The 19,175-nt window shown below is 37.8% G+C and overlaps 1 protein-coding gene across 1 annotated transcript in view; it reads left to right on the plus strand.

Annotated features, from left to right (window-relative positions):
• The window catches only part of nlgn3a (neuroligin 3a), a 180,992-nt gene that overhangs the window by 67,936 nt on the left and 93,881 nt on the right, over positions 1-19,175 (plus strand). The window contains exon 3 of the mRNA XM_079390521.1: positions 553-702. Coding sequence (XP_079246647.1) covers positions 553-702 — 150 coding nt within the window. The remainder of the gene's footprint in view (positions 1-552; positions 703-19,175) is intronic.

The following is a 19,175-nucleotide window of genomic DNA, read 5'->3' on the forward strand; positions in this document are numbered from 1 at the left end:
GAATATTTGAATGGACTGCTTTTATGGTGGTTTTTGTCCTTTTTGGAGTTTGCCAGTATAAAGCACTATTCACTTTTGCCTATGATGATTTTGCGTTTCACATAAACAAAACAATAATATGGGGTCAGAACAATATGAAGGTAAATTACATTTTTGGCAGAATGATTCTTTTAGCGTGCTCCCCTATTAGATAAGAAATTTCTGCTTGCCCAATTGCTGCTCGTTTTAAACCCTTCTGTGGCTGTATGCCGGAGCAGCGAAGTCTAACAAGGCCATTAAATTTGAGATGATCTCATCATTTAGGCCACTAAAGCATGTTAGAGCCGTCTGCAATAGCCAGTTAGGTTCTGACCTTCCTTATGGCTTCATCTGTTCATATCTGTTTTGCGCATACTGTTCATTATGAGAGACAAATGACTCTGCTGATATGAGATGCATCTCAAACTGTAATTGAGCTGGTATCTGGGAGGACTGTGAGACGCACTGCTGTGTTGAATCTTGCTCTGACGGGGCAGTGGGGGAGTGAGAGTTTAATGGTGGCCACTCTTGCAGACATACGAGATACTGGAGCCAAGCCTGTGATGGTGTACATCCATGGAGGATCGTACATGGAGGGCACCGGAAACATGATTGACGGAAGCGTGCTGGCCAGTTACGGGAACGTCATCGTTATCACGCTCAACTTTCGAGTCGGCGTCCTAGGTAAGCACTTTTATTTGTTATGTAACGATTTCCAGGAGCAGCCATATTGGAGAAATTGCACTTACTAACTTATCAGAGAATGATTACTGCAAGAATGTTTGCTAATGGTGCCTGTGGTTCAGTATTACTACTATTTTAATGTTCACTTGAATGATAAGTTGAGTGCTTTTTGCTGAATCAGTACATGTAAAACATTGAAGCAGGAATGTAGAAACATTTTAAGAGACTGAACTAAAGAATAATGCTCACAGTGATATAAACTCTTGCCAAAGTTCAGTCTACTTGGCTTGCGCTGTGATTTCAGAGTGAGTTTATAAAGCCAAAAGATGAATACTGAATCCAAATATATCCCATATACCAAAAAGAAAAGTGTTTGTTTTATTAAGGAGCTTTAGGTAAGTGCTTCTTCAGCAGATGCTTTATTATGTATGCATGTATTAATGCGCCAAACATTTTGGAGTAACTTGAAATCATATGTCTTAATCAAGAGCTCATGTGTGACTCTTTGCTGGGTTCGAACCTGCAGCCCTTTGGTGGCAGGCCCACATCTGTTAAGCACTGGACTACAACTGTAGGAATCTCTTAAATACTGTGAATTAAAATCATGTGATGGTTTATTCCATACAACACTAGAAATAAGTAGATATATCTGAACAACTACTGAAGGCTGGGATATGTCCGAAACAAGTCAAAATGAGAGGGGAAAAATAGAAAGGGGTAATGTTTAGGCACCATCCAAAGCAGAGTCTAGTAGCTGAATTATATATATCAAGCATTTTAGAAAAGATTTCACTGTGGCTCAAAACTATCTGTTATACTGAGTGCCGATTTAAGCACATCCAACCAGTCCTAGTGTTTCACGGTAGGGGAGGTGGAAATACATGTATGCTGTACACTCTGACTCTATCTTGACCCAAGAGGTTATAAAAAAAATTATCATCTCCTGCAGATAAGTGGTACAGTCTTAGAAACTGCAAATATGAGAGTAGAATATGAGTCTGTGGAAGTTTCCTGCTGACATTTTGGAATACGTTTGGTTGGTTGGTTATTTTTCATCACAACTATAAAATAACCAATAAGTGATATGCTCTAAATATTTATCAGACTTTTGGTGTGCTCAATATCAGTTTGTTTTAAAGTGCCCTACAGTCACTAATTGTATTACTTAAACCACATATTTAATAATCAAAACAGAAAATTGAAACATTTTTCCTTGGAAATAATTTCTTCATGCCTTAAAATGGCTTGAATATAACTCTACACCCTTACCTTATTTAGTATATGCAGAACCATTAATATGCAAATTAGTCCCGCCTCCACCCAATCACACCGGCTCATACTATCAGCTCCACTTTCACTCAGTTAACTGAAGTAGTAAATGCCACAAAATGGCAGGTGGCACTATTGGATTCACTGGATTAAATGTTGGAATGAGAAACTGCATCCAGAGAAGAAGAGGAAGAGTGAATTACACATGGCCGTCTACGAGTTCATGTATCAGAATGGTAATGCATTTTATGTATCGTTCCCTGCAAAGTCAGACACGTACAGTAACTGTAATATAACTGTAATATCATTCTTTCATCATTTTTTTCTTTAATTTTATTTAAATATGAAGGTGAATTAAATTAACATAAAAAGTCATTTTTTACAGTATTGTATTTAGAAATTTCAGAATATGACTTTAATTTGTAAAGTATTTAAATATTACAAAGAAGCATTATTACTTGGTAATTAAAAATATATATCTTTAAATAAATTCATTCAATTTACATATCATATATAATATATAATATCTAATATAATATAATATCTATGCTGTGATATTATACAAATTTAATAACACTCACCCTGGTGTGAAAAATAATAATTACTCACAGATTTTTTTTTTTTTTCAAACAGGTTGCATTTGGCATATATTTTACAAAATATGTTTTGCTAACGGTACAATCTCCAGGAATGATGGCAGCGCTGTGAACTTTGCATTTTTCCTTTATTAGAACACAGGACACCCCTCATTTGCATAGTGATAGCTGCTGCAAATGTAATTGAAATTCAGAGCAGAGTGAACAATTCCAAGGAAGCAAACTAAATAAATAATAGGATATTAATACAAAAAAGAGCCTGCTTTTAATTATGCAGCTTAAAGGTATGAGGAGAGAATTATACGGTATGTAAAAGATTCTTCGTTTACCTTGTGGCTATTGTGACTTATGTATGCTCCATGAGCACGGCTGTATGTAGGTTACATGGGCTTGATGCAAAATTCATGTATTTATGCACGGATGTGCCTTATTTGAGAAGCACGTAAAATAGCACTCTGGAATCAAAATAGCACTCTAGATGTGAGCGAATACAGCCTGGAAATTTGCAACACAATAGCAGAGATCTCCGCACTATACAGTCTTTATTAGCGAAGCCTGTTTAATAAGTCTCGCCGGAGTTTTATCATCTCACTGCAGCGTTTCCACCTGTCCTGTGGATGTGATAATTATTGCTTCTAAGTGTGGACCCTGTCTCTCCAGGGGCCCTATTTGGAGACTTTTGCATGTGAACTCCACACCATGTAGATGGCTGAGAACTCATTACTGGTTTAATATTTAATCACAAATGCCAGATCACCGGCGAGTCTTTCCTGCTGTTGGCGTCCTGCGGATGGGCGTCTGGCTGTTTGTGAATACTGTGGCACTCAGATTTGATCAGACACAGAGTTTGGCCAGAGACTATTTGTTTATAGAAATGCTGTCTTGTTGGGCATCGACTGGTGCGTGTGTGTGCGTGTGGATTAGGCCGGGACCCTTTAATGGCGTGTAATGACTTCTAGTCTGGGGGGAGTATCTTGTATCACTGCTCTTTACAAATATAATTACTCACTGGCTCTCCAGAGCATGTCAAATTCCATTTCCTGTGGGGAAGACTTAATTACTGTTTCCAGATGCATTAAATATTAAAAATAGCCACCTCTCTTTTAGAAATCCATGGACCTTTGCCCTTTATCGTGGTAAGCTGGCAGAGCAGTTGCCAAATGTGATTTAGAAAAGATTTGAATTAATACTAGAGTTATGAAAAATATGGAATAAATCAGCATCACTTGGATTTCTGTTTGGTTGAGAAACCACATATAATATAATGCTATTATTTTTTACTTTTGCGGCCTATAGATATGATTTTGAAGCTGTACATTATGGCTGTTTTAGAATTGTTTTGTTTGTTGTTGTTGTTTTTCCCCAGAGCTCATAGCTCAAGGCAACATAAATGTTTGATTGCATTCCATTACATTCACGATTCTTTCTGACTCAGATTCACATTACACAATTTACATTTCTATGAAGATCAGCAGTATGGTTGGGCATGTAGACAAAACATCCATCTGCAGCAAACAGTATGCATTTGTTCCGTTACGGGAGTCTAATTAAGAAGATCATGTGGATGTGGCACAAGAAAAGTGATTTTCATGCATGGATCTTCTGTGACTGGCTGGCACAGCTGTAATGCAAATCAAATTCAGAAATTAACCATTCAGTCTTCTGCTCTTTGTTCGTGAGATGATATTAGGTATTGGTGCGTAGATTTTCCACAGCTGTGTATTACTGCAAATGGTTTCCGATTAGATTCTGTGAAACCTGTTTAGCATTTGGAGTAAAATGTTGCATGTTCAGCAGAGATGTGAAATTATATTTCATATGACTTCCTCAAAGGCTGTTCCAAAATCCCTTGGCAAATATATGTTTCATCTAGGTCAAGAGCTTGAGAGTCATTTCATGTAAAGAGGGAAATGCTACAGCCACAGTGGCTGGGTCTTTCTCAGGAAACGCTGCAGAGTGTGTCAGGATTTTTAAAAATCATTTTATTATAAATGCTTATTGCTGAATTCTGAAAAAGTATTTCCCCACCTCTGGCAATATAACCTCCACCCAAATATTCAAATTAGCAGGCAGAGAGTTTCATTGTTTCTTAAAATAAATAATCTGTGCTATTTTTAGTCAGTATTTTTGTACTATGTGCAAATAAACAAATGTTTTGTGGAAACCATGATATGCTTTTTTCAGGATTCTTTGATGAATAGAAAGTTCAAAAGGGCAGCTTTTATTTCAAATAGAAATTTGTTATAACTATAAGTAAATATCTTTACTGTCAGTTTTGATCAATTCCATGCATTCTTGCTTAATAAAAAGTATTAATATCTTTCAAAAATAAATCTTACTGAGCCCAAACATGTCTCTCTCACTAGATTTGTGCATTCAGACAAAATTGTTTAAGCAAAGTGCTAAGATTAAAATTGTGAGAAATGTTTTATTCATGTGTGCTGAGAGTGATGAGGGGAGATATTCTGAAGCCATTTTTCAGTGAAACAAAGGCCATGTGCTCAGAGACACCCGATTAAATTATAAAAAACATGGAAAGAAATTACAGTTGTTCTAATCAAATGAGAATGAATCGGAGGGGAAAAAAAACATACTCTGAAATCAATTTATAGCACAAATTAAAAACTGAAAATGCCCAAAGGCTGAAATAAATCGAAGATGAAATTCTACAAATGTTTGGCCTGTTAATGCGTTAGATGCCCAGAAGCAAACGATGAGGTCTTTAAGTTCTCTCGCAGTCTGCGGTCTTAAAACTTTTCCCAAGTGCATCAAATGTCTTTTCATAAGTTTGTGAAGGAAGACAACAGAATCATCAAGGTTGTTTGGAGTTCCCAGGAGCCTCTGGTTTTCCTCAGGCAGTTCTGATTTACCTCCAGGCCCTGCCGGTTCCAGCGCTCATGCCTCTTGGCCTTTGTGGGTGAAATAATTTACACAGGAACCTCAGTAAAAACCACAGTCTCTTTATCCAAACCTGACCTCTGGGTGTGAGGGATTGATCTTCGGTATGATGGCTGCTGTCAAAGTGTCATTTGAGTGCTGTGACATTTGGGTTCTTCCTGGCCTAGTTTTACGCAATTGAAAGATTTGTCAACAGTTCAAGTGAGACAGACCGTGTCACAAGAAACTCTTTCGATCACACAAGCCATTAACTTTTTTAGAGCTCTGGCTTGTCACTAAAGAGGTTAGTTTTCACAAAAGACCATGTTTAATTTGATTCGCTTTACATACATCTCAAGTGTCAAACCAATGGGCATAGTGCACAAAACAAATACGTGCAGTTTATAGAAGTTGATATTTACCAGTTGTTTTTTTTTTTTTCTAATGCTACCTTGAGTGTCTTGCTCAAAGGCAAAATACTAGTTCATGAACAACTAGAACCTTTTCAGATTAGCTGCTTTTATGTGCACCCAAATAATCTGTATCTGTTAGTAATTATATTGAAAAGCTGTCATGTAAACACCTCAATCGAACCAAATTAAATTTCAATAGGATTAGAAAGGGACATGAAATAATCAAATCAGCAGAGAAAAAGCACATAAATGCTTACATGCAATTATTTACTCAGTCAGATTCAAAATACCTTGTGCAAGAGGTTGTGATGTTTACCAGATCCCTTTAATAATAATATTCCTGTCTACATTTGTTTTACTAATTGATGTGCATTTTTTTTTTTTACATATTACAAACTGGTCAGGGGAGGAGACTGATTTTTTTGTGTTTCCCATAAAGGCCTTGGAGACTTGAGTTTAGCAACATGCAAATCGCAAACTCTTGCCTATAGGACTTAACTCAAGGCACAGTACTCCAGTAGGTATAAAAAAATTGCATAGTACTGAAAAATGCTGGGTGAAATAACTGTGAATTATTCAATACTTTGCCGTATTGAATGAAATATATTTATAGTTTCACATTACTTTTGCATTGTTTTTCAATGAGCTTGTTCCAGTGAATTTTGGTATTGCGTTTTCTGAAAGAATGAATGCATACTTGATCAAAACAAGGTTCTTTCACAGCTGCCTAACATTTCCACAGGCCTTAGCATTGGGAGTCCATCTTTGATGCCTTGAAATGCTGTCCAGGAAGCTGATTTTTTATAAAGACTGTACAACTATACAAGCCATGGTGCATAGCCTTTATTTATTTTTCACTTATGTTGCAAAGAGACTAGTCATCTATGTCGGTCTTTGGGAAGAAAGTGACACGTTGTTTCAGGGCGAATAGAAACTTCTAATGACAGGGAACTCCATGTGATGTGCTGCTCGGGTTGTTTTTTCTTAAAGAGAGATATTCATTGATGATTTGGGGCCAAGAATTTCTGCCTCTTGGCCAAACTTTGCATCCATCATGCATGTGGTGACATTTTGCTGACCTCTAAATCTTGGAGTATCTTTTTTTAGAACTGGATCCTGTCTTAAAGTATAAATGGCTATTGGGTGAAGAATTCCCTTCCTCTAGTCAGGGCATTAAGTTCAGCTGTCTTAGAGTAGGCCTATTTGGCTGGGGAATGTGTCCCAACAACCTTAGCGAACAATGTTGAGCTTGATATGAAGCAATTACGTTACAACCCAAAGGCACAAACCAGCTTCATTGGGAAAAAAAAAAAATTGGAAGAAAATGTGCCTGTTGTGATATTTCTGCAAAATTATATTACGCTGCTTCTTTGTGGCACTTTCAAGTCAAGTCAAGTCACCTTTTTTACATATAGTGCCTTATACAAAGATTGTTTTAAAGCAGCTTGACAAAGCAGTGATGCAAATTTCAAATGTCGATGTAGCAAAATTTGTCAGTTCAAGTTTTGTTCTCAACCAATAGCATCAGTGCCAACCTGGCATGATGCTCATAGCTGGCTATAGGAATCTGTAACAAGGGCTTGTGTAGTCGATGAGGATCTGTGCTGAGGGCTTGTCATGTCGAGGTCTTCGCCAAGCATGAAGGGTAGTGTTATGGTCATTTCTTGGGTGAAGGTCCACCATCAGGGTGCACATTTGTATACAGACCGAATCTGGCTAACTTTGGTAACCTCAGGATAAGGACAGACAGACTAATATCATTGATGTCATTCTTTTTACAATGTAACATCTGGTGTTATGGAAGGTTTTCCCATTTCTGGTTACTTTCAAAGTGTTTTATGCAGTTTTATCAAAACAGATGAACATGAATCTGGCAGTGTTTTATTACATTGGCTGTTGCACCACTGCAGTTCGGAAATAAAATATGCAGTGAGTGACACTAAAAGGTTAATGTTCTATCATGTTAACATGCTGAACCACCTACACTAAACCTGACCCTGCTGAGACAACCACGTCATTTTCACTTGCCTCTACACTTGGGCATCGGAAGCAAAAAAAAAAAGTGGGTGGTCCCCCCCAAAAAAAATGTTACGAAGTAAATGCCATTTGCTGTATTCTGGTGCCTTTTAATTAAACTGTGGCTTTTATAGCCTAAAACGGTTACCACATAACTGGCAAGGTTCCCCAAAAATTGGCACAGCAGCAAAAGTCTAGTAATTGTTTTGAAAAAATAAATTGATGTATTGCAACTCTTAGTGTTATAACAACATAGTGTAACTGTAAAGTAAGTACAAAGACTGCATGATGCCTTTTAAAGCAAAAATCAAATAAATGATGAACATTCGCTTAAATACCAGCTTGTTTAGTGGCAGTATGTGAGCACATAGCCAGACCCACCGAGCATCAGATATACTAAGATGCTTTGTTTACCTTGTTGTGTTGCGGGAGTGCAGCAGGCGCGAGTAGTGAAAACACAGAATGTAGTTTAATTTATATGGACTCTGAATGAGCCAAGTAGAATGGGTTTGAGGAAGCAGCAGTGTTTAAGTCAAGGCTGTAGCTACTCTAAAACACTGAATGGAGTTCCCTAAAAAGTGGAATGGATTTGACTGATGGCACTCTGAAAAGTGGACAGACATATACACTGAATTACGGTGAGACAGTAAAAGTGAGTGGGTCCGATATCATTGATCTTAAAAAGTGGGCGGGTCTTCTCCCACCCACATACAATGGTCCCAACGCCCATGCTTTTACAAGTCTTTAACATGATCCTGTGCTTCATGGGAATCAGGATTGCTCTTTGCAAGTTGCACCTGTACCGGGTGAGCTAAAAAGCAAGTTTACAACATCAGAAAAGCCATATGTAGCTGATTATGTGATGCAAATGTCAAAATGTTACTTTACAGAACATGCACTAAAAGCGTTTTGAGATAATAACATAGCATTATGCAAGAAACTGCACAGAAGTAAGTTGTATTAATCAATAATCTGCCCTGTAATCGTAGTTTGTGTAATGGAATAAAAGCTGTTGGTGTTTTACTGCCACTAGAGTACATTTCAGCTGGAAACTGAAATTAGTTGTATGTATAGGAATGTTTTTTTTTTAGTTTTGCAAAAATGAAGGTACAGTAGAGGCATGTGAGCCTGCGCTGCAAAGGCATATTGATCTTTGTTTCGGACCCGCCCCAGAGCAGATCAGGTCAGCTGGAGGCAATTATGCGTATAAATGGCTTTTTAAAATGAATTTTCCGTTCTCCATGTATCAGGCTTCTTGTTTACAGCCTGTTGCCTATAACTCTGGCGATCCATTACTTCTTTTGACTTGACGCTCATGCTGTGGCATAACTTTTTCTTCCTCTATTCCATTCAGACTGTGCCCTGATCAGCTCATTTGTCTTCTACCACGAGGGAGGTTTTGTCCATCATCAGGTGTGTTTGGGTCAGAAATTATCCGTCTTGAGAGACTTATATTGGCTCTCCAGCCAACTCTTGCTACTCGTCTTGTCAAGTGATTAATCATGCTTTGGCCAGTGAAGGAACCAAGGCCAGCTGTCTTAACGCATGTGGGAGGCTATATTCTCCACATTGTGTCGGCTGAAATGAGGAAGGTGGGTGTGGAGAACCGGCAGAGAGGTGTGAAGTTGGGAGCCATGAGAGTGGATGTGGGCGCCCAATCCACTCACTTTGTGTGACTCGACAAAAGAAAAAAACTCAAAAGCGCAGGAAAAGAGAAAACAAATAACCCGAGTAGGTGTAATTATTTGCATGGGGTGCGTGCATGCCTCTTGTGAATTGGTCACAGGATGTTTGAATTTCTAAAGTGTTGCTTTAGAAGCAAAGTTAATTCAGAGAAACCAACACCACTCGCACATAGAGTGGGAGGAATATCGGAATGGATGAACTGAAGAACCGGTATGTGAAGACTGAACTTGGTGTGAAATCCTATATCATTCATGCAGGATTAGAACCAGGAAACGGCTTTGTGAAGATTTGGTATGGAAGGTTTTATGGAGGCATCTGATTTTATAGTAGGAGATCTTTCTTAGGCATTGGGAAATTTTATTTCATCTGGAACTCATGTGACATGAGAGGTGTCAAGACTTGTCATCTTTACAGTAATACACCGTGCTCTAATACGGCAGTGTACAGATGAGCTTGGTTCCAAACCCACCTAAACAGCATTTAAAGGCATCGTAGGTGCACTGTCATCGGGAGGCCGGGCCCAGACGTACTGTAATCTGCTGACTTTATTTATATTCGAGGGAAAATCTGTGGAATTTTTTGGAATGGATTTAAACGTGGTAAAATGTGTACAGAAGTCTTAACTGAAAGCATAATCAGATTAGCCAAAATATTCAATAAACAAACACGCAAGGCAAAGGGGATTTTTATGAATGACAGCAGGGATGGATTGACAGTAGAAAGCAATGAGAAATTGCTTGGTTGACTTGTGGACCGGCTTAGTTGTCAAATCTAATTTTATAAACAAATAAAGGGAGAAAGAATTGCAGATATTGTCAGTTAATAATTTAGTTCATAATTTCAGCTTCTGCCCTTTCAGAAATATAAGGGAAACCTATTAGTCCAACATACAGATCTAACAACTTGTTTATATTTTAGTATTAAGTGATAGAGTGAATGTGCTCAAGAGTTTAGAGATGTTTAATAATAGTTTTTATAGTAGTGTAATATCTAATAATGCTTTGGGGGAATATTTATTGTAGCTTTATTATGTCTGATTTAAGTAAATTATCTGGTAACACTAGAATAATTATCCATCTTTAATAGGTAACTCTGCAGGAAGTAATGCAGGACAAATGAGAAGAAATACATTAACAGTTCTATGAACTAATATGGAACAAAGATTAAATAACAATTAATTAATAGTGATTTTATTATGAATAAGATTTATTTAATTAAGAATTATTAACTATGACTAACTGCCAATAAATGACTAAATCACAACATTGACATGTCTAAAACATGAGCTAGTGCTATTGGCTTTTTTACTCTGAAAAAGGTGTTGAAATACATTTTTCAAGAAGCTTGTGAATCTTAAATTAATGAACATTACATACCACAATAACCAACTAACTATTGCTTATTTAATGCTTTTCTGTCTTTCAATTAAAATGGTCAAACAGCCATACTATAGGTGACACTAGGAACAGCGCAGGAAGCATATAAACTCTTTGTGGCCCAGATGTAAAGATCTATTTTCTCTTGTCCACAGCAATGTATATCCTCGAATAAGCTGAACAGCAACTATATCAAAATCTGTTAGAATATCATAACAAGTCAGTGTACCTCACAGAAATGGATGTCTGCACAGTATAATTCAGACCTACTATACATAAATAAAAATAAATAAATCAATCAAACATGTTAACATTGTGATTACCAATTAATTTTAAATACTAAATAAAAAATTGGTAATTATTTATAATTGGTAATTATTTATAACTGAAACAATGGATATCCAATGCTGATAGTCCGAATTTCATTCGGTATCCATTGATTACCTAATAAGGAACTCTCAGTCCTAAATTCATTATTACTTACAGGTTAGTTCATCTTATTTCCATATTAGTTTTTATTAGCTTTATTAGATAGCACTACTCATTTGTCCTGCATTACACAGCACAAGTTAGTATTTATTTTCAGCAGAATTATGACTATTTCTCTGCTGGTGCCACTGTTGCCCTATGTTCCAGATTGATTTCACCAAGCCTTTTCAAAGCATTGACTACAAAACCAGAGACCACTGCCCTTGCTTTTAAAAGGGTAACAGACTCACTACTTAGAGTCAACTAGCAAAAATTAAGCTGTCTAGACAGTTTTCCAAAGGAGTGAGTCAGGTAAGGAGCGGGTTTTCACAAGGAGAAACAAGACAGAGGCAAAACTGAGGTACCTAATTGCAGTTATGCTTTGTATTTTAATGTGTTGCTATAGTGGGGGATCATACAATATGTGTTATACAGTAATCCCTTAACAATAGATTTTGTAAAGCGCTCAAAAAATGCAGTTGAAAGAAAGAAATGTACGCTTAGCAGAGTCTATTGTGTGCTTCGCATTAAGACCATTATTTGCGTGAGTAACAGGTGTCAAGTTACTCACTTATGATGTTGAATAGCTGTTCCCTAGAATTTAATTGCCCGCATAGGTAGTAGACACTGAGTCAGCTGTCTAGGTTTTGGGAAAGAGCTATGATGTGCTTTCTCAGCTGCTTAATTTATATACCGCTTTATGGTGAAAATCCCATTGCACTGTGTAAATATCATCATGGGTTAGGGTTTATCCAATACATACACTCAACTCCCTCAGGAGAAAATAAGGCTAGTGTGTGCTAATGAATTAGACTGTGGTGTTTGACTATAGTAGCTTCAGGTGTTCTGTGACATTCTCTCTGAGAAAGTGACTGTCAAACATTTTTCCCTCCCGGTGAGTCAAGGTTTGAATACCACAGCACCTTTGCATAAATAAGTGATCCTGCAATCTGCTTGCTTAAGTAATGCTTCAATTGGAAGCATTATCATATTATTTTATTCAGCATTTCTACAAATCAGTTAATAACATTTATCAATAATTATATGGATATGCTGCTAAAAAGACCAGCTTGGGCCAACTGGTTTGGTGCTGTTAGCCTGTTGACCTTCATAACCACCAAGTTGGTCAACACTGTAAAACTGTAGCATGCTAAGCTACAAGCTAATCATTGTTGAAATTGTCTATTTAACTCAATAAAGCCTACTGCATCATATTTGATATGCAAATTTCTAAAGTCTCTGAAATATCACCATGATCAAAACTTTGCTGAAAAAGCTGTTGTGCAGTCTCCTAGTGCAGTCTGTTGTCTGATTGATAGTCCAAACTTTTTTAGCAAGTAAAAATAGTAGGAGAGTGTAATGGTACACTTAATAGTACAGAAAATGTGTAAGTCTTTTAGCTCAGCATGCATGTGTACCTACTGTACAAAAAGTAATAAGCGTAAAGTTTAAAGTATATTGCCTTCCTATCAGATGTGTTGTTTAATGCATTTGAGAGCATAATGCATAATGCATTTTCTTCAGCATATAACTTGCATCTTATAGTTGTATCCTTATTTGCAAATGTTTGAAAATTATGCATTTATATTTTGCAAAATGCAAAGTGAGTCTCCATTGAACTACAGTCAGACTTTTACGCATGTACATCAAAAAGACACCATGCAATACAAAGGGAGCTCAACAATTCTGAGTAAAATATACAGTATTTTGCATCCAAATGTGGAAGCACTTAAAATCTCTTCTGCTATTTACAACAAAACATGCAGCATGAAGAATGTTTTGCAGCCAGTTGTGGCAGTTTTGAAAGAATAAAAAAAACTGTGTATAGAATGTGATGCAACAGGCCTTTGAGGAATGTTTATTTGTGTCTTTCAATCATCACTGTGTTGTATTGCATTTTATGTTTTACATTTTGCCCCCCTCAATGAAAACGACAGAGTGATAACTGATATTTATATGCATTTTGTGTAAAGAATCTGGTATAAAGATCTCAAACCATTTTTTTTTTATCTGAGTTCTGACTTTCTGAGTCATGCTTGACTAGGCTAATCTAGTTTAGAAGCCTAGTGGGGATACAAACACACCAATATCCCATGCATATTGGCTTCTAGTAGTAGTAACCATTTATAGGGTCTTTTAAACAAAGCAGTAGTATGAAGAGATAACAGTGTGATCGAGGTACTTTGAAAAATGCTAATGTGAGCTGCTAATGTATTGGGCGGTGCTCATGTATTGGCTTTGTGCCATGTGTTTCACGACCACATGCTTTCTTCTGCGTGACTGCATGCTGGTGCCATGACCTTCTCCATTAACCCCTCAGTGTGTGTGCTATTTGAAGTGTAAAGATTATTGAGCTCTCTCATTGGAATGCTGTCAAAAGGTTGTATCACAAAGCATTGCTGTCCATCACTGCTTAATATTCGAAGCCTGTAAATAATATGTTAAATGTTGGTTTTTCATCAGATGTGTCCTCTGTTTACTCGGCTATACACATACACCTCAGTGTTTGACTGGCCAAATGGTAATGAGCACACAGTGCAATTCAATCAGCATTACAGTGCAAAAGGTCCGAATGCTGGTAAATCTAAATAGAAGGACAGCTGCTTAGGAAGATAATAGTGTTGCTAAAAGGTGAAGTGTGTCCGTTTTGCAAAGTTAAAATGCTTCCTTTTAACTGAACCTGGTGTGGTGACTGTAAATAAAGCATGCATAGTTTAAACTCAATGACTCAAATGACTCAAATCTTGGTGAATATATATGACTTTTCTGATTAAGTAAACTTGCTCAATAGCCCACCTGGTACAGCTGCACTTGCGATGTGGAGTGCTCAGGTACGTGTGCCTGTGAATCAAGGAGCTCAAGGATAAGGTGGCCTGTTATAAAAGAGCTAAAATACTTGTAGAAACAAGCTAAGCTGGAATGGCTGCTTCAGCAATTGTCTTTTAACACTAATGGTTAGGTTTAGGGCTTATGGTTTAAGTTTAGGTATTTTGTAGGTGGCATGCTATTTTAGCACCATTCACTGGACATTTATTTTCTGAACTGCTATGATACATGCAACAACCAACTTAATAAAACATTGCCAGATTTTCTGGCAAAATGTGCAACAAGCAATATAATACCATTTTGCAGAAATAGTATTATATTGCTGGTACAGGCATGTTTCAGCCATGTTTCAGCCTATGTTGAATGAACTATAACTTTGTATCAGAACCAGATACAATGCAAAAAGATTCATTCTTTGCTTCGACATCAAATTTCGATATTGAACAGATATTGACAAAAAAAAACTGATCTGATTTAATCACTTGCCAAATAACAGTCCAAAAGAGCAACACATTATAACTGGTTGTTGTGAGAACAAAAGCTGTTATTTGTTGTTGCTGATGGCAGTATGGCTGTTTTCACTCTTGGCTTGATAGCTGAAGTTTAATTGGGCCCCTCCCCCAGATTCTCTTTTCATATGGTTGCTGTTATTTACTCCTCTAATAATGTAGATAATGACTAGGAGGAGAAGATGCCAGCCTAACTGTTTTTCCCTTTGGTTTTACTACTAAAACTTCAAACACACAGATCTCCACTTCCACATCCACATCCGATTCATGTATTACACAAGATGCTAAAAATGGACCTCAATTGAAAATGCATGCAATAACATAAAATATCCTGTAACAATCCACCTCTGCAAGGAAGGAAGGATTGCATTCAGACTGTTTGCTCAACATCCCAAAATGCAGCTTTCACACCAACTAATCTTTGAGTTCAACCTGACTCGGGTCCACACCAAAAGCTCTAGTCAGGAGAAAAGCACCACTGAGGCACAAATATCTTCTAAAAACATTTGATGAAATGAAAAGCAAAAAATAATAATAAATCAGTCCAGCTGAGCAACTCAAATTGCCACAGGGGCTGGTAGTTTGAGAACATCAGTTCTTCAGGGTTTTTTGCCCTGAGGAGTTTGTCTGACTGGGTAATTCTTGGCTGACTTTTGGATGTTTAATATTTTCCCTTGCTCTCACTCTCTCTCTCTCTTCTTGGCTTGTCTGAATCAATTGAACAAACGGGCATGATATTTGATGGCCCCTGAGCTCCAATTATTACAACAATATTATGGCACGAGTAAGTCAAGAGTTTCTCAGCAGAATGCCAATATAACAGGCAGGCTATTTGTATTTGCCGCTAGTCCTTTAGGGCACCAGCAAGGGCAAACTGCTCAATATCTAACAATTAGCCCCTGACATATCCCTTCGAGAACTGATACATCACTATATTGTGGATGAAATATCTGAAGAAGAAAAAAACAAGGATTTTTAGCCATTTTGGTTATCCACAAAACAAGTCTCATTTGAATTGGAACCTGTCGAGAAACAGTGGTGCTTTTCAACAAACGCAAAGTTTGATCAAAATCTTTCCCATAAATAAATGATCTTCCAAACATAGGTTCGGGAGGAGCCTAATCATTCAGTCCTGTCAATCATCATTACGAGCCTATATAAGCAGCAGTCATTGTGCCGTCCCAGCGACAATTCTTTCGGCATCCCTCCACCTCCCCATCTCCTCCTCTCTTTCTGTTATTCTCCCTCTATGTAGTACCGCAATGGCAGGGTTGAACTCTGATCTCAAGCCAAGTTTGCTTACCATTAGCCATTAGTACTGGATAGGCAGGCGAATTTGTGGATTTTTCTGCACAACACCTTTCTCGGGATCAGCTTTCGATGTGCATGTAACCAAGTTTACGATAATAATGAGGTTCGATCTCCTTTCGCCTACACTGCATTTGTCCAATTGCTTGTAGGCATGCACCATAATTCAGACAGGTTGAATCAGATTGCATAAAACATAGTTATTTTGGGGCTTTGCATCTACAAAAAACATTCACATAGGGAGAAGAAAGACCATTTCAGAATATACACAGCATGATTATCATCTATGTATTGCAGCTACCTAATTATAGCTCATGTTCATATTCATGGTGAGACCCTTAGGCTGGGTTAATAGACCTGTCATCACCTTACTGTTTGTGGCTGGAGTGGCACAAATCCTAAAAACAGGGTGAGGCCCTGGGCCAACACTAACCTTGCTGCATCAAAAAAAGGTGAAAACCCCATGTAGAGCAGCTTGAGTTGGTATATAAATGAAGGCCAAGCACTCTCTGTTTAATAGCCTTTGCAAGCCAGGTCAATTGAGTCAACCCTTTAATCATTAATTAATATTTAAATTATAATGGTAATTTGTTTGATTCACCAAAATAAGCCCCATGCAAACTTCACACAGAGACGAGATGAGATAGAAATAAAAAATGTTTTAAGCCTAATTGGTTTCCAGCTTTCGTTAGATTTGTCAGATGGATTTTTTTATTTGTTTCTAATCATTGTCGGGTTTGTGTCAAATGCCTTTTCACTTCTCAAGTGTGGAGATGGGAAATGCGCACACTCAAAAAAATAATTCATTGGATGAACTCAATTTAATTGAAGGCAGGATTTCCATCCAATAAATATGTGTAGCCCCAACTCATAAAAAACTAATTCATGCGATGAAATGTAATTGAGTTGGGCCAAAATATCAAATTCAAATATAGTTTCAATGAAATTGATACATTGGTGAAGTGATTTTTTTTATGCTTGTTGAACTCAAACTATAACATTTAACTGAAAAATAAATTCAGACATCCTTCTACGCTCAAAAAAAAATGATTTGTTGGATTTACTTCAACCTTATCCAACTTGTTAGGCATAGCATAAGATGGTATTGTTACATCCATAGCATGCCCATAGTTATTGTTTTTTTTTTATTATCAAAACAACTTTGCTTCATGTTAGCAGGTCCTCAACCCAAGCACATGCTCTACGCCTTACCACAATGGTAACCCCCCAAAACACTAACACACCAGAAACTCTTTTAAATATAAACATAAAATAGCATTAAGCATTAACAAGTATCCCAATTTTATCATCTAAATAAAAAATGCCTAAAATAACATTGTATTTCAAGATCTACTCTCCTTATGATCCCTGTGCAAAGCATGATGGGAAGGGGACATTTTTTATATATATATATATATATATATATATATATATAAACTGAACAGTGTTGGAGAATCTTTTTTTTTTTGAGTGCATAAAAATATGCAGGGATAGTTATTTGTTTTATGAGACTTCAAGGTGGGCTCCTCTGAACTGGATTAAGCAACCACCTAGAAAAGCCCTACTAACTACCCAAAACATGTTTTTTGCAGACATGCAAGACATATTAAAAATCTAGTTTTGTGTATACTGTAAGTGCATATCAGGTGCTAATTCTAGATAGAAACTTATTTAAGTGAAATGTCCTAGTTTCCTTACATGCCTAACATCTGAATCTGAGTCACGTAGCCTGCGTCCATTACCAGTCATGTGCTGGAGATTTTCCTTCTTAATTTTTGTTGATTCATGACTGAAGGTGTTCGTGCAAATCCAAAGATTTTAATAGCAACCTGGCAAATTAGCTCTGGAGCCACTAAACGCTCCACACTAACATCTATCTGGGCAGGAGCTGCCTCATTAAGTTAAATAATTAATGAATCTGTCATAATTATGAAACTGCCCACAAGCAAGACTAATTGTACTCATAGTTTAATTAGGGTAGACGCCTGCCACTCAAACGCTCCACTCCAGTTCTGTTCTGTGTCGGCCGGAGATACTCCGTGTCCAAGATAATGCTCCAAATGGGAATTCAGTTCATATCCCAGACCCCAACATTAGCCAAATTGCGGAACTTAATTAATATTCTGAGCAAATTTCCACAGCCAGATGACCAGCACTAACTGCTCAGTGTTGCACCTGTGGTCCATAACAGCTCATGACTGGACGATGTTTGCAGTGGTTTGCAAATTTTCGAAAAAACAGCAAGAGAAAGACTATCCATCTCCATATCGTTCAGCGAGCTGCAGCGGCCTGCGAATCAAGTGCTCTGAGATGTAATGCATGCACAAGCCAAACAACCACAAGGTCACACCACAATATCATCGGAGGCCTTCAGTGGCCTGACACGGAGCACTTTGAATAATGAGACCTACTTCCTCTTTCTCTCCGAGCCGCCACCTCATCTAACCGAGCACTGCCAGACCAACCTTCAGAACAGGAGAGCAGAGAAATAAATGAGACGGCATCGACATACAGATGGAGAAGGAGAGAAAGACATGAAAGTTCAAGAGAGGAAGAGGGACCTCTTTCAACCCGTCTACCCACAAACCCACGGCAGACAATGGCTAGACAGGCTCACTTCAGAGGATGAGAAAAACGTGGCAAACTGACAGGTACTATGAGATCTGGGAGAGTCATTTGCATACAGTACAATTGGGAAAGAGAAGGGGAAGTGTGTGTGTGGCCAAGTATGGTGACCCATACTCTGAATTTGTGCTCTGCATTTAACCAATCCAAGTGTACAGTAGTGAACATACACCCAGAGCAGTGGGAAGCCATTGCTGCAGCGCCCGGGGAGCAGTTGGGGGTTCGGTGCCTTGCTCAAGGGTCTCACCTCAGTCGTGGTATTGAGGGTGGAGAGAGTGTTGGTTATTCACTCCCCTACCTACAATCCCTGCCGGACCTGAGACTCGAACCCACGCCCTTCGGGTTACAAGTCCGACTCTCTATCCATTAGGCCACGACTGCCCGAATTGGCTCGACTCTTTAGATTTCGCACAAAGACAATTTATTTTACAAATTTCAGAAAATATACTCAACTGTACCAAATTTATACTATTCTGGTTACAATTAGTCTCAAAAGACAAAATT

The sequence above is a fragment of the Barbus barbus genome (genome assembly GCF_936440315.1).
Source record: "Barbus barbus genome assembly, chromosome: 33".
NCBI lineage: Eukaryota > Metazoa > Chordata > Actinopteri > Cypriniformes > Cyprinidae > Barbus > Barbus barbus.